This window comes from Aspergillus chevalieri, chromosome 4 (assembly GCF_016861735.1).
Source record: "Aspergillus chevalieri M1 DNA, chromosome 4, nearly complete sequence".
Lineage (NCBI taxonomy): Eukaryota > Fungi > Ascomycota > Eurotiomycetes > Eurotiales > Aspergillaceae > Aspergillus > Aspergillus chevalieri.
In genome coordinates, this window is record NC_057365.1 from 1571378 (window position 1) to 1586581 (window position 15204).

The following is a 15204-nucleotide window of genomic DNA, read 5'->3' on the forward strand; positions in this document are numbered from 1 at the left end:
GCATAAAGCTTCTTGTAGAGTACGGGATGCAGTGTAGATATACAAATCTGTAGTTGTTCAAGTGCTATAGAGGACAGCACTAGGTTATTAGATGTACCGTCCAAGCCGATGGAGTTGGCCCACTCCTTCTAGAAAACTGCCCCATTTATGGATACCATCGAGTAAGAGGTGGGCGAAATATGGGGTGAACCACATATCAGTACAACTCATATATTTCCCTGTCCAAGCGCACTATAATTCCTTCAAATATATGCAATATATGCATTGTATATTGTGGGCAATGTATTGAACTGTGCTGGTAAAAACATCAATTCATATTGATGCATGCTCATGCTCCAAATAAGACATTAAGTCACACAGAACCCAATCGCTCTGTATAGCTCCCACTCGGCGACGTCCCCTCATAAACATGCTCAACATTCACCTTCGGCCCCCTAAACCACCTCCTCGCATCCACAACCCACCAAACCACAACCCCCAACATGGGACCCCCATACACCAAACATGTCCAATTCATCAACTGCGGCGTCAATCGCTCTCCCCGAACCTGAGGCAGACATAAAACCGGCACCATCAACGCCACAAAACTCACCCCAACCCCACCAACCGTCCTCCCCAACCAAGCAGGCCCCAAATTCCACGGACCTCGTCGGAACCTGTCACCTACGCAGAACACGCGGATGGCGATGGGGATTCCGAATGCGACGAATTGAGCGATTGCGCCGATGCTGAAGAGTGCGCCGATGGCTACTGAGCCTGCTAGCATGAGGAGGCTCATGAGGACTCCGAGGGACGCGTTGAGGAGGACTGCGTTGACGGGGGTTTGGGTTTTTGTGTTTACGCGCTTCCAGATGCGGGAGAGGGGGAAGCAGTCGTCTCGTGCGTAGGCGTATGTTACTCGTGATGCGGCAACCATGCAGCCCTGACCCATTGAGAAGCCGCAGATGATTGTCAGGGAGAGGAGGGCTATTGCCGTTTTGCGGGGAAGGACTTGGAGTAAGTATGAGGCCCAGGGTTGGCCCAGCGAGGAATTCATTACGGATTCGATATCGTGGACTGTGTATGCGACGACGAGCTGAAGGAGCCAGCCTAGCACTCCACCAATGGCAGAGGTCATTACAATAGCTCGAGGAGCGGCGATATTGGCATTCGAGCACTCTTCGCTCAAATGGAATGGAGAGTCGTAACCCGCCATTGTCCAGATAACACCAACGAAGGTCATTAGCACTGCGATGCCATCAGGCCAGCCGGTGCGGTTGTTAATGTTGCCCCAGACGTCGGATGAGGAATTGAACCCCCATGGCCTCTTGTCATTGTCATCCGTGGCTATTTGCACGGGAATCGCGATCAGGACGGAAATCAGGGCTAGCAGGTTAAAAGTCGAACCATACGAGTTGAACTGTGCAATCCAACGTGTTGGCATACTGCTGATGCCCGCGTGCACGGCCAATAACAACGCCGTCAGCAGAAACGTCTGCCAGGCCGTTGGTTCATACCTTGGGTTCTCGATCGATACCGCAGCCAGAATCATTGCTGCTAGGGAATAGTTCACTGACGGTGCGGCCGTAACCTGTCCGATCCAGTTCGACCAGCCGACAATCCACGCTGCAAACGGCCCGTATCCGGGTGGTGCTAGGACAGCTGCTGCATAGTATAGCCCACCACTATGCCAATTAGCCCTCACTGTCTTTGGTAGGGTTGTCGACCATACCTGGTAGGCATTGCCGAACAAAGCTCAGCCATAGCCATGGCAATGCATTGGATGAAAACCATGGCAATAATCCATCCCCAGACCATTCCTGCCGTGCCAGCATATCCCATTCCTATAACCATCAGCCATCAGCCTACCTCAACCACATTCGATCTTATTTAAATGAAAGGACATACCATAAGCCAATGTACTCCCGAACGATGGCAACAGCCCCAACACCGCAAAACTCACACAAAAAGTCGTCCATAGCGAAAACTCCCGCTTGAATTCCTGCTTATACCCCAGCGCCACGATAACCTGTTCATCTGCATTTCTGGTAGAAGTCCTTGGAACATTGCCATCTGGTAGGATTGTAGTGACTACTGTAGTAGGGCTGGTATGACCATCGACACTGGTGGATACAGAAGCCTGCTTGGTTTCTTTGGGCATCTTCATCTCTTCTTTTCTTCTCCTCTCATGTGTGGATGTAGGCGTAGAGAATTAACACGAGTAGAATCAACTGCGGCTCAGCTTAATATAACATATGAAATCTTACAATCCAAACTAAACGATCATGGGTTACACGATGTCACCCTCCCTTATATATGCATCTTATCTGCCTATTTCTTTTCAATGCAGAGAAGAGATAACGAGTATCTGCAGTGCGGAATCATTTCCCCAGATGCAGGGTTGGTTATCTTGCATCGGAATGAGCATTGTCTGCTCCCTACTCGAAGGAATTGACGATCATTGACGGTTGGAACGGTTGGTTCCAAGGTATGTATAGATCTGCCTAGGTATGATGGTTACTCCAACCCATATCCTCAGACTCAATTGTGTACCCATAATCGTTTACGAAGTACGGAGTAGTGTTTCACCATATAAGACCTAGAAACTGTATCATTGTATTTCTGTTATTGTTCCACGCTAATATTATACATTGTATGTTGCTGACTGTCAATGGAATGCACGACTCTGCCTGGAGAAATTGAAACTTCCAGATAATTGTCGAAGAGGATCCGGGTTGCATTTGGAGTATGAGCACGAGGCTTTCCACAAACGGGAGCCTACAGGCTATGCATCTTATCTTGATAAGCCTCCACCAACCAATCATGAAAACACGGCACACCATAGATCAACCCCAGAAAATACGCATGGACAGGTTAAACCTGCCAAATAAAGCTAGAACGGCATAGACAAGGAAGATATGAAGAGAACAACTGATTGGATGTTGTCTATGAGCTCTCGAATGCCATCACTATTCTACAGTAGTACAAGCCATCCCTTCCCGTCCACGGCCAACAATCGACTGCGGACAAGATATACAGAAAAGTAAACCGATCAAACAAGTTTAGAACGGCTAGAGCCACGTTAGTATATTTTCCAAATTATACCAACGATAAAGAATCCAAAACTCACGTTGTCCTCAGGAGCGAGTCTCCGGTCAAAGTACTGGTCGAAGAAGGGAAACTGCTGGAGGATATCCCGTCGCACACGGGGAACCTCGCCGAAGAAGAAGAGGGCACCGACACCAGCGGCAAGACCGAAGGTACCGACAATACCACCGCTATCCGACGTTAGCAACCTATTTAGAGACGAGCAATCCTCAACCATCGCTTGGAGACTCACTATCTGGTGGCGTGGCCAGCGTCAAGGCCGTGGAAGTGGGTGGGAGTGTAGTACCTGTGTCGCTCGTCGTTAGCCCCTCTTGCCCATATTGCGATTTCAAGCCCTCCGTTCGCCAACTCGTAGCCCCATAGCACACGCAACCTGGATAGCATGGGGTCTGCTATGCCAATTGTGCCAATCCATATATCCCACCAACTCAAGCCAAACCAAAACCAATTGCCGGATCGGGGATATCTCACTTGGGACCAATACGACCGGAGAAGGCCGCAGCGCGACTAACGGTTTGCGAGAACTATAAACCGGAGCAATAATTAGCAATCTATTCAACATAGTTCACTCTAGTCCAGCATCTCCAACCCGTAGCCCGTCGGTCAGTCGGAGCATGACGCGATTTCAACGCCGAGTCCAGGACCCCCCTTCGCCCCTCCTGAGACCAAACACCGGTAAGAAGAAACATATGGGATTAACAAGGATAAGGAGAAAAGTACATACCATCCTGTCTAGCAGCTTGGGACACGCAGAGCGAGAATTTAGTCTGGGACAGCAGCAGCAGAACGAATGATGGTTGCGGGCGAAACGAAAACCGGGAGGCTCCGATGGACAACCAATCAGCGCTCTGGAAAACTAGAGTCACGTGTTGTTACCCGAACGGTCAAATCAGATGCGCTGCATTTGCGATCTCCGAGTATACAAGCCGCTGCCAGAAGATTGAAGCTGTATGCACACTGTGTTTGAATACTATATCTTTGCTGAATGACATTCATCTACGGCACCGATACCCAACACCATTCCCAGACCTGGAAAAGGTCAATAATATCAAAGATCTCCCTTGAACGTATAATAAAATCAATAGAAGCCCAAAAAAGTCATAAGAGAAACAAAAGAAGAAAAGATAGAAATGAGAACAAAAGATATCTATACAAATCCCTGACACTTCTGTTTAATCAACTTTTCCGGTAGTGCCCCCGTTGAGCAGACCCTCCTTTCCTTCAAGTTGAAAGAATCCACCACCGCTGCTACCACCGACACCAAGAATTCCACCCCGAGAACTGCGCCGTGACCCTCTTCCTCGAGCAGCGAACATAATCGCGGTGATGGAGATGGTCAACAGAATGACGAAGATGATGGGATGGTTGGAGATAAAGGAGTGCGTAGAGAAGAATGCGGACTCCAATGTGCCAACAGTGGACTTGGGAGTAAGCTTCGGTGGGCTGGCAATGACAAGAGGAATGGTCTCAAGAATCGAAGTACGCGAGGCCATGATGGTAGCTCCGCTGGACGAGGTGTCCCAGTAGCGTCGGTTCTAGAAATAATGTGTTACTATCAACCAGCTCCTTAGGTTTGTGAAAGATACTCACATCTTCGTCATTGATGATAACTCGTTCGCCATTCTCCACGTCAATTCCATACGTAGTCCGCAGCCAACGCTCCCAGAAGTCGCCATCAACCCAGGCGAACCCGACTTGCTTCTTGTCATCCTCACGGATGGTGATACGCATGTTCTTCGCGGCTCGCAGTGCACGTTGGTCCTCACGGTCTTCAGCCTCCTCAATACGGAGTTGTTTCGTATCCCGAAGTTCCTTTCGTTCCAATTGGAACAATTGAGTCTGCTTATCCATCCACTCGTGGGCCGCATTTTTCAGCTCCCTCTTGCCAAGGATGAAGTCGTCGGAGCGTCTCCGGCTCAGGATACCAAGCACCACGTACTTGCCGGCCATGATTTCACGGGCGTTCGACGCAGTCAGTTCTGGGACAATGGGCAGCCATACGCTACTCATCCAGTTGAGAACCTGTCGGAAGTCTCTCATGTCTTTCGGGGCCAAGGCATTGTAATAAGTCGGGCGGCCATCTCGCACCACGAGAAGACGAGGCCAGGTCGAAATCTTGAATCGCTCGGCCAGAGCAGCACTGTTGGTCTTCACGATCCGTGCATGTCCAACCAAGCTGAGGGTCAGGCGTTCCAAAGCTTCAAAGTCTTCCGATGTTGTTGCATGGTCGTAGAAGTAAAGGAAGATGACTTCCTCCTTTTCCTCCAACTCCTGGAAAGCGACCGCATCAACGTCCTGGACGCCGGATCCGATGTCGACCGCTCTCTTGGCATAGTTCACCAAGTCACCAAGGCCACGCAGTCCATTGTACTCAACTCTCTCACCTCCGCGGAAAAAGTACATGGTCGGGAAAGCGTTCACATGAGCATCCTTGCAAAGTCTGGGCTCCGCATCGCAGTTCACTTCACCAATATTGAGAATGTGCTGCATCTCTCTACCCATCTGGCTCCACGCGGGCGCGAGCGCCTGACAGTGGCCACACCATGGAGCGTAGAACTTGATGAACCAGGGGTCCTGAGTAGTCGTAACCAGTTTCTGGAAGCTTTCGGCGGTAAGCGGGACCGAGATGCCCTGAGGGTTTGCAGGGGCCGACTTCGGTTTCGGCTTGCTCTTGCCCGAAGAGGCCAACTGTGCAGCCTTTTCATTGTGCTTCTCGCCAGCCTTAGCACCGCCCTCAGGGTTCTTGTCTTTGGCGGCTGGAACCTCAGGCTCGGCCTTAGGGTTGACCTTCTTCTCGCCGGGTTCGGGAAGTTTAACACCCTCCACAGGTCGAGACCCCGGCCGGATCAGTTCCAGTTTCTCCTCCACGAACTCGCTCATGCCCTTCATGTCCTTCGGGCCCTCGTACTTTTCCATCAATTTTCCATTGTGGTACAGCGCAAACAAGGGGAAATAGCCAACATCCAATTCTGAGCACAGATCCGCGTAGGCAAGACAGTTCATAGATGCGAAGTGGAAGTCGTAGAATTTCTGGAAGGAATTCAAGGACTGCGTGTCGGGGCTTTTGGACGAGGACGACGATAGCGGATTCGAGGTCTAGAATAGCGATTAGAAAACCAACCGCATAGAACCCTAACAAACTCTCAACTCACATAGTAAAATTCATAGAGCGTCTGCCACGTTGGGGCGATCTTGGTACAATGAGGACAAGATGGGGAGAAATGCTTGACAAACCAGTAACCCTCCTTCGTCAAATCCTGGAAGTTGTCCGGTGTCAACTCCCTCATCGGAGGGACTTCGACACCATTGAAGGTAGTCGAAATAGATTTCGCATCTTTCTCCGAGCCGGCTCTTGTTACCAGACGATGCTCAGATCCCTCCGAAGCGGCAGCGAAAGTCGAGGGAATCGAAACGAGCGAAAGAAGCGACCACACCAGCATAGAGGGTTTCATGCTGGCTGGGGTTTCAAGGTTCACGACCTTGGGAAATCAACGTAAGGAAAGGACCAATGATCGGAATTATGCGTTTGAGATGAACGAAGGGCGAGGCGAATCGATTTAGAAGCGTAGTGTCATATGTGGCAGTCTTGAAATGCGGTGCGACTGCTGTCAGCGTTATGTGGAATAGCAGCGACCGTGGATCTCCGGATATGCTGCACAAAGATGTGCACGATCCACGATCCGGAGAAGAAGTTAAGATATTGTAGAAAAGTGGTCGAACCCGAACGGGATTGTTACTGAAGATAAGTGCTGTATGTAGTTGCCCCCTACCAAAGGCGAATTGCTGGAGATTTGTTTCTCCGCCTCCGGGGCGGCACCTCAACCTTTCGTCCTCTCAGGGCGCGGATAATCGCATTAATCAGATCGAGAGACATCGTCATTTTCAATTGACCCGGCCATCCACGCCTTTCGGGTCTTATACACAACAGACAATTCTCAGGATGAGATCGACATTCCGGTTGTTGGCCAACGTCAAGCCCCGGTACTTGGAGCCGTTTGCTCCCACCGGGTTGACCGGCCTCCTCACCCACCCCAGCCCTCGCCCGACTTTGATCTTCCTCTACCAGAGCACTCTTGACAAGCTGAAGCATTTTCCCGAGTCCTCCGTCTACCGCCAGTCCACCGAGGCATTGACCCGCCACCGCCTGCAAATTGTCGAGTCGACGAAGCCGCCCGGTTTTGAGCAATGGTTGGAGCGTGTTAAGAAGACCGTGGGCGCTGAGCCTGAGCGATTCGCCAGTCTCCTCTTGCAAAACGGACAGTACGCCGCCTCTCAGCAGAGCGACGGAAGCGAGAACCCCCGTGGAGAGGAATGGAATGGCGAATCCCTCGAGACGACGACCGAAGGCCCCGCCCGGACCGCGGCACAGGAAGCGCAATGGCAAAAGTTGATGGAAGAGTCTACCAAGGAGACTCACGAGTCCGATTTCTATAATGAAACCATGAAGTGGGAAGCTGAGCCCGCTCTTGAAGCAGACCAGTATGTTGCCCATTTGATTGCGTCGAATCGAGCCGTTCTATGAGAGAGAAACGGGCGCTGATTCTTTACACCAGGGTTTCCGAGATTGAGAAGCAGATCGGGGCTGGCCTCATTGAGGAAGTTATCCAGGTTGCCGAGGGTGAGCTGAAGCTCGTCGACCACATGTACAAATCGGAAGCGTAAGTCCTTTGACGGTCAACATGGGTTGCAATTTGATGTCTTCGAGCAGCATTTGCTAATATTTGTTTTAGGTGGGAGGAGCTCGAGGAGAAACCCAGCCCTGGCCAGTGGAGCTACTTTGAGCGGGAGTAACGCCATGATTCGGTTTTGTTCAACTACGAGATTTGTATTTATTAGCTCACGGGTTAGTGGAGGGACACCTCCGTGGAAATTTCCTATAATACACAAAAAGGGGATTTATTCAATTGATTGCCTGCAATTTGCTCCTAGCTACAGAACCGTCTAAGTAGTGTAGGGACTGTCTCCGGGTAAGCTGAAGCCTCGTTTGAATACTGCCCCCAGGATATCATATTTCAAAAAGTACACTCATCAATCTCATACTTCTGTTAATTTATCAAGTTGTTCAATATATCTTTATCTTCTCAACGGAGTACTTGTATGTTTGTATGTAGTTGCATAGATGCCCAGAACCGCAGGCGGTGAGCCCACCATCGCTAGGCGGGATTCCGTCTCCTTGTGGACACATCGTCCCTGAGCGTCGCCAGTCACTACTTAGAATAATTCTACTTTACTGCTCTTTGCCATTGCCTGTCCGTTCATCTCCTTTCAATAATACTGGCCGAGCGCTCTCTCCATACGAACTTTCTGATTGTACCCTCGGGCTGGGCTGTTTTGAGCGGCTCGTGGCCTGATTTCCCCTCCGTTTTCGCAGCAGGCCTCCCCCGACGCCGCACTCTTCTCTCTACAAACAACAGTACAATATGCGCTTGGATGTTAAGGTAAGAAGTCCTTGATAAAAGCTATACGCCGCGCTGGACAGGAGCATGTGATATGTGCCTGGAATTGCATCGAAAATGGTTGCTGACGTTGTACTTTACAGAGACAACTCTTTGCCCGCTCGGAGCGGGTAAAGGGCATTGATTTCCACCCTACGGAGCCATGGGTAAGTACATATAACCTTGCTTTGTTCTGTATGGTGCTAACTGTGACCTAGATCCTGACGACATTATATAGCGGTGCGTTCAAGTCGCCGACAATGGCTTCCGCTTCAATGCGCTAATTGAATAATAGGTCACGTATACATCTGGTCTTACGAGACCCAGGTAAGTTCGTAACATAATGTCTCCGTTAGCAGAGGATATAACTGACAATAGCTCTTCTAATAGTCAATTGTTAAAACCTTCGAACTCACCGATGTCCCCGTGCGGGCTGGGCGCTTCGTTGCCCGCAAGAACTGGATTGTTTGCGGTTCGGACGACTTCCAGCTCCGTGTCTACAACTACAATACGTCCGAGAAGATCACGTCGTTCGAGGCTCACCCCGACTACATTCGATCTATCGCCGTCCACCCCACTCAACCTTTCGTTTTGACCGCATCCGATGACATGACAATCAAGCTCTGGGATTGGGAGAGAGGCTGGAAATGCGTCCAGGTCTTCGAGGGCCACAGTCATTATGTGATGGGCTTGGCCATCAACCCCAAGGACACCAACACATTCGCTTCTGCATGTTTGGACCGGACGGTGAAGATCTGGAGCCTTGGCTCACCTCACGCCAACTTCACCCTTGAGGCCCACGAGACCAAGGGTGTGAACCATGTCGACTACTACCCGCAGGCTGACAAGCCATACCTCCTCACCACATCGGACGATAAGACCGTTAAGGTCTGGGACTACACAACGAAGGCGTTGATTGCGACTCTGGAAGGACACACGAGTAACGTCTCTTTCGCCTGCTACCACCCCGAACTCCCCGTGATTATCTCCGGTTCCGAAGATGGAACAATCAAGATCTGGCATGCCAACACATACCGACTGGAGCAGTCGTTGAGCTATGGGCTAGAGCGAGCCTGGTGTGTCTCGTACCAGCGTGGTAGGCAGGGTATCGCCATGGGTTTTGATGATGGTGCTGTGGTCGTCAAGATGGGTAGAGAGGAGCCTGCCGTTTCGATGGACAGCTCTGGAAAGGTCATCTGGGCCAGGCACAATGAAGTGGTGTCGACTGTTATCAAAGGTGGTGATCCCACTGTCAAAGACGGCTCACCCCTCGCTCTGCCCACGAAAGATCTGGGGTCTTGTGAAGTCTACCCGCAGACATTGTCGCACTCCCCCAACGGACGGTTTGTGTCTGTTTGTGGTGACGGAGAGTACATTATCTACACAGCGCTTGCCTGGAGAAACAAGGCCTTCGGGCAAGCCCTCGATTTCGCGTGGGGGTCAAAGGACAACAGCAATGACTATGCCATCCGCGAATCGCCAACCAGCGTGAAAATTTTCAGGAATTTCAAGGAAGTGAGCGGTGGTCTTGATGTTGGTTTCCAGGCGGAAGGTCTCTCAGATGGTGTTCTCCTTGGTGTGAAGGGCCAGGGAGGAATTGGCCTGTTCGACTGGGAGACTGGAAACTTGGTCCGTCGCATTGAGGTCGAGCCAAAGGGCGTAAGTTCATTACCATTCTGTCATGTCGTATGACTCCGCGCACTGATACATTGCTTAATAGGTTTACTGGTCTGAATCTGGAGAATTGGTGACTCTCGCCTGTGAGGATAGCTTCTACGTTCTCCGATTCTCGAGAGAAAACTACGTCAACGCATTGAACGAAGGCGAAGTGGACGAGGATGGTGTTGAGTCTGCATTCGAGGTCGTCACCGACATCAATGACTCTGTTCAAACAGGTCAATGGGTTGGAGATTGCTTCATCTACACGAACACGACGAATCGCCTGAACTACCTGGTCGGTGACCAAACCTACACGATTTCCCACTTCGACCAAGCCATGTACCTTTTGGGCTACCTCCCTCGTGATGGTAGAATCTACCTTGCCGACAAGGACGTCAATGCCGTGTCCTTCGGCCTGTCGCTCGGTATGGTTGAGTACCAGACGCTGGTGCTGCGCGGAGACATGGACCAGGCAGCGGAGCTGCTCGCGGACATCCCTCAGGATCAGATGAACAAGGTAGCCCGCTTCCTCGAAGGCCAAGGCTACAAGGAGATGGCACTCGAAGTCGCCACGGACCCAGAGCACCGCTTCGACCTCGCCCTTTCGCTCAGCGACCTTGAAACTGCTCTCGAGATCGCCCGCGAATCCAACGTCGAACACAAATGGAAGACAGTCGGCGACACTGCCCTGGCAAGCTGGAACCTCTCCCTGGCCCAGGAATGCTTCACCAACGCCAAAGATCTCGGCTCCCTCCTTCTTCTGCACACCGCCAGCGGCAACCGTGAAGGCCTCAAGGCACTCGCCCAGCAAGCCTCCGAAGCTGGCCTACACAACGTTGCCTTCTCCACCCTCTGGACCCTCGGTGACGTTGACGGCAGCGTCGACCTTCTCGTGCAGACCGGCCGTCTCGCAGAAGCCGTCTTGTTCGCTCAGACCTACAAGCCTTCGCGGGCACCCAAGCTTGTAACTCAGTGGAAGGAGTCCCTCGAGCAGGGTGGGAAGTCCAAGATCTCGCGCCTGATTGGTGTTCCACCTGGTGCTCCCGAGGGCGTCGCCACAGACGACGACCTCTTCCCCGAGTGGGATGAATACATCCGTATCGAGAAGGAAGGAGATGCCGCTGCCCCTGCTACTGAGCCGCCGTCGTCAGAATCGCTTATTGACGTTGAGACGGATGAAGGGGGTAATACGGAGAGTGCGACGAATGGTGCTGCTGAAACTGAGGCTGGGGAGGCTGAGGCTGAGGAGGCATAGAAGAAGATAATGTGCTATGTGCTATGTGAGAGTCCAATTATTTTATTTGAGGGGACAACAAAATGGACCCGTATAGTTAGGATGGCTTGATTCCTTACTTTTTACCTACATGTTCTTTAGAGCTTTATTTCACCTCTTTACCCTATCCTGTTTTATCGTGTTAGCAATATCATTGTCGGTTTTTCTTCACTCTCAATTCCCATTCGATGGTTTAAACGGTTGAACCCATTTGGGCAGACTCGATAACCGCGCCTGTATTCAAGTGTCATACAGGCGCTGTTTCCGACCTACTCAGACATGAAGTTCTACGAAGGCTTACGGTTCGTTCAACTGAACTGCACCAATGGCAAGGAAAGAAAGACAAGGCCCAAGAGAATTTATTTAAATTTGTACCATAAATCTTTCTTTATTTCACTCCATTGCACACTCGAACAAAACACAAGACCCGAGAAACCTTGTAACCGGAATGCTAGGATGACAAAAATCACGACCAGATGAGATGGGTAACCGCGCACTCTGAAATGCATAGTAAACAAGACGCTCGAATGTAATTGAGATCGATAATATGGGAAAAGGTAGAAAGCGGGAGATGTTCTGAAAAGAAGAGGAAAAGAAAGAGAGTGAAGGACCAGCTACCAGACCCATTGTACTCAAAGTGGAAAAAATGGTCATATCCATATCTATGCACCATATGGAGAACAATCACGCAGAATGTACAAAGGAGAATTGTTTCAAACAATTCTTCCAAAATGGGAAAGGGCAAGGTCTAGAATAGACCAGCCTGTATTGTCGATCTGTTTACTCTGGGATGCTTCCGAATGACGGGTCCTTGACGCTGCCACCGGCGTCTCCGAGACCGGCAACCGGGCGGTTGTAAGACCAGCCTTCGAACTGTTGCTGCATAGTCTGAGAAAGAACGGGGCCATCGACATAGGAGTCTTGCGGGGCTTCCTGGGTAAACTCGCGGTCAAAGTTGGCGGTATCACGGGCATCGACCTATGGAAGTTAGTTATCAGAGTGGAGAGAAAGAAAAGATGCATGCTCTACATACCACATTGGGGCGGAAGCTTGGCTCGTACTTCCTCTGCAGCAGCTTGCGCCAGTCGATATTAGCAAAAAAGTGGTGAGATTTGATCTCCGCAGCACCATTTGCACCCAGACGGTTCTGAGGATTGCGGTCGAGAAGGCGAGTGAGCAGATCCCGAGCAGCAGGAGGAACCACTTCAGGACCAGGGAATGAGAGAGGCTCTTGAAGGATCTTTCTGTACATTGTATTTGTGTTTTCGTCGTAAAAGGGCGGCAGACCAGTCAGCATTTCGTAGAGGAGGACACCCAGCGTCCACCAGTCGACGGTCTTGGTGTAGCCGTTACCAACGAGGAGTTCCGGAGCAAGGTACTCGGGGGTTCCGCAGAAGGCTGTTTTCAAAGGAGTTAGAAACAGAAGATATATGAAGCCAAAGGCAGGGGAGATCGTACTGTTCGTTCTATCCTCATCCTTCATGTCCAATTTGCAAAGACCAAAGTCGCAAAGAGCGATGTGTCCGCTGTAGTCAAGAAGGATGTTTTCAGGCTTGAGGTCACGATAAATCACCTTGAATCCGTGCAAACATTCCAGGGCACAGAGCAGCTCTGCGGTGTAGAAACGCGCGCGGTTGATATCGAAACGTTGTTCTCGTTGAAGATGGTGGAACAGCTCACCACCATTGACGAACGCCAAGACAAAGTACAGCTTCTCCGGTGATTGGAAGGAAAATTTCAAGGGAACAATGAACGGGTTATTGATCTGCGCAAGCACAGACCTTTCAGCAAGAGTGTGGGTGACTTCCGATCGGGAGATGATATGGGCTTTGCGAATTGTCTTGAGGGCGTAGATTCGACCAGTGTCCTTCTTCCTATAGAGCGATCGCTGGTTAGTACCCGTTTTCCAAAATTAGGTTACAAGGGACGATATGGTGGCAACCTACATGACCTGCATGACCTTGCCAAAACTGCCTTTACCCACTACCTTCATCAAATCGAAATCTTCCAGTTTCAAACTCTGCTGCTTGTTCTCAACGAACGAGACGCCAATCTTGATCGAACCGGTACCGAACTGAAGATCCAGCCATTCGGCACCAAGCTGACCCCGACCACGCTCCTGACTGGCATGGTTGGCCGCTGCCTTCTGGTTGTCCTTCTTGCTCAGCTTGGGGTCCTCCACGTAGGGCTGAGCCTCCTCGAAACGAGGATGCACCTTGACGGCACCAAGGAAAATGTCTTCGCTTCGACCGGCACCCTGGCGGGCCGCGGGGTTCCGCAGATAGAACTGAACGGTCAATTCGGTCTTACGAGAGACATCGAATTTGAAAGCAGTATTGTCACCGGCCCAGAGAGGGTTTTCAGGCGATCCCGAAACAGCGTCGACAAAAACCTGGTTCTTTTCAAAATCAAGAAGAGCGTAGGGAAGATATTTGGTAGAATAGCGACCGTGAATGGTTGGAGCGGCGTTTATCCCTGCGCTGGTAGACTGCGGACGAGTGTGGCGGATAAACGAACCCGCCTGTCCCTGTGCGGAGTGAGACGACGAGGAATTGGGTCGGCCGTAGCCATTGCTATTTTGGAAATGTTGATTGAAAATCTGTTGATAATGGGGTGATAGAGAGAAACCCTGGCCTTCGTGGAGGGTAACGATGAGGATACCGGGCTTCACGGGGGCCACAGGCGGGGAGACGAGCGACTCGGAGGCGCCTTAATGGATCGAAAACGTTAGCAACTGATCGTGACACCGAAACTGTATCACGAAAAGAGGGGTATAATCGTACTGATTCCGTCGGGGTTAGGAGATGTGACGGTCGGAGTCTGCGCAGTGTCTTCATTCGGCTCATTACCCTTGATGGTGGATGTGGACGAAGACCGGGTAAAAGTGTTCGTCAAAGGAGCAAGGTGGGTTTCCTTTAACTCTGTCGATAAGAAAGGAATCAATTAGTATCTGAGAATAGTACAGAGGGAGGGAAGACCAACTGAACATACTTTTGGTGAGTTTCCACGACATTTTGGCGGTTTAAGCGATGGAGAAGTGTAAGAAAGTGCAAATCGATCTGTCTTGAGTATAGAATAGGAAAATAAAAGTAAGACAGCTCGTGCGATGCAGAGAAGCAATAATAAAGTGACAGGCACAATGACAGGGCTGCAAGATTCACCACAGCCACAGCAAATGCACAAGGGAGGAGGATTGAAGGGAGGGATATGAAGGAGGAAAAAGAGAGAAAAGAGAGGGAGAGAGGAATCAAAGGGTTTTATTGAGTCGTCGAGCAACCAGAGCAAAACAAATAAACGATGCAAAATGCGCGAACGGAGGACTGAGAGGGACGAGGGACCAAACGACAGGGTCCAGCACTGTTACTAGTGACAGTGAATTTCCAGGAGTCGCAGGCAGAAGAGATCGAGCCCCAGTAAGTAGTGGATGCTTTTGTCGGTTGTAGATCAGGGGATGCTGGGCTGAGATACGGGAAGAGACGAGAGCCCAACGAGAGAATGACAGGAGAAATAAGACAACAGCGGCAAAGCAACAATAACGAAGAAGAGAGAAAGAGATGAGAGAAGAACAGAAAATAAGACGACAAATGGACTCTCCAACAACCAAAAAGAGACTCTGGAGAGAGCGAAGAGGGGAACCAGAAATGAGAGATTGAGAAATAAGGAGGGGACCTTCGCCACTGCTGATTGGTTCAGGTACCGTTAAATAGCTGAATGCCTGGGGTATCTATACACAGCCCAACACCGCCACCG

At 50.7% G+C, this 15204-nt stretch overlaps 5 protein-coding genes across 5 annotated transcripts; 2 read left to right on the top strand and 3 right to left on the bottom strand.

The window, feature by feature from the left end:
• Positions 1-352: 352 nt before the first annotated feature.
• Positions 353-2146, bottom strand: ACHE_40571A (amino acid permease; the record flags this gene model as incomplete). Its single annotated transcript, XM_043278784.1, has 3 exons — positions 353-1664; positions 1712-1823; positions 1888-2146. 3 exons carry the CDS (start codon positions 2144-2146, stop codon positions 353-355), a joined length of 1683 nt encoding a protein of 560 aa, XP_043136529.1.
• Positions 2147-4554: 2408 nt separating this feature from the next.
• On the bottom strand, positions 4555-6539 carry ACHE_40572A (putative disulfide isomerase; the record flags this gene model as incomplete). The annotated part of the gene is made up of 2 exons (XM_043278785.1): positions 4555-6183; positions 6240-6539. The coding sequence occupies 2 exons, from the start codon at positions 6537-6539 to the stop codon at positions 4555-4557; spliced, it is 1929 nt and encodes a 642-aa protein (XP_043136530.1).
• A 488-nt stretch (positions 6540-7027) lies between these two features.
• Positions 7028-7878, top strand: ACHE_40573S (complex I NDUFA5 subunit family protein; the record flags this gene model as incomplete). The annotated part of the gene is made up of 3 exons (XM_043278787.1): positions 7028-7566; positions 7641-7745; positions 7818-7878. 3 exons carry the CDS (start codon positions 7028-7030, stop codon positions 7876-7878), a joined length of 705 nt encoding a protein of 234 aa, XP_043136531.1.
• Positions 7879-8507: 629 nt separating this feature from the next.
• On the top strand, positions 8508-11436 carry ACHE_40574S (coatomer subunit beta'; the record flags this gene model as incomplete). The annotated part of the gene is made up of 6 exons (XM_043278788.1): positions 8508-8525; positions 8627-8689; positions 8741-8762; positions 8818-8849; positions 8913-10181; positions 10243-11436. 6 exons carry the CDS (start codon positions 8508-8510, stop codon positions 11434-11436), a joined length of 2598 nt encoding a protein of 865 aa, XP_043136532.1.
• A 798-nt stretch (positions 11437-12234) lies between these two features.
• ACHE_40575A (serine/threonine-protein kinase) lies at positions 12235-14467 on the bottom strand (the record flags this gene model as incomplete). The annotated part of the gene is made up of 6 exons (XM_043278789.1): positions 12235-12432; positions 12488-12852; positions 12913-13328; positions 13401-14163; positions 14238-14375; positions 14446-14467. The coding sequence occupies 6 exons, from the start codon at positions 14465-14467 to the stop codon at positions 12235-12237; spliced, it is 1902 nt and encodes a 633-aa protein (XP_043136533.1).
• Positions 14468-15204: the final 737 nt, after the last annotated feature.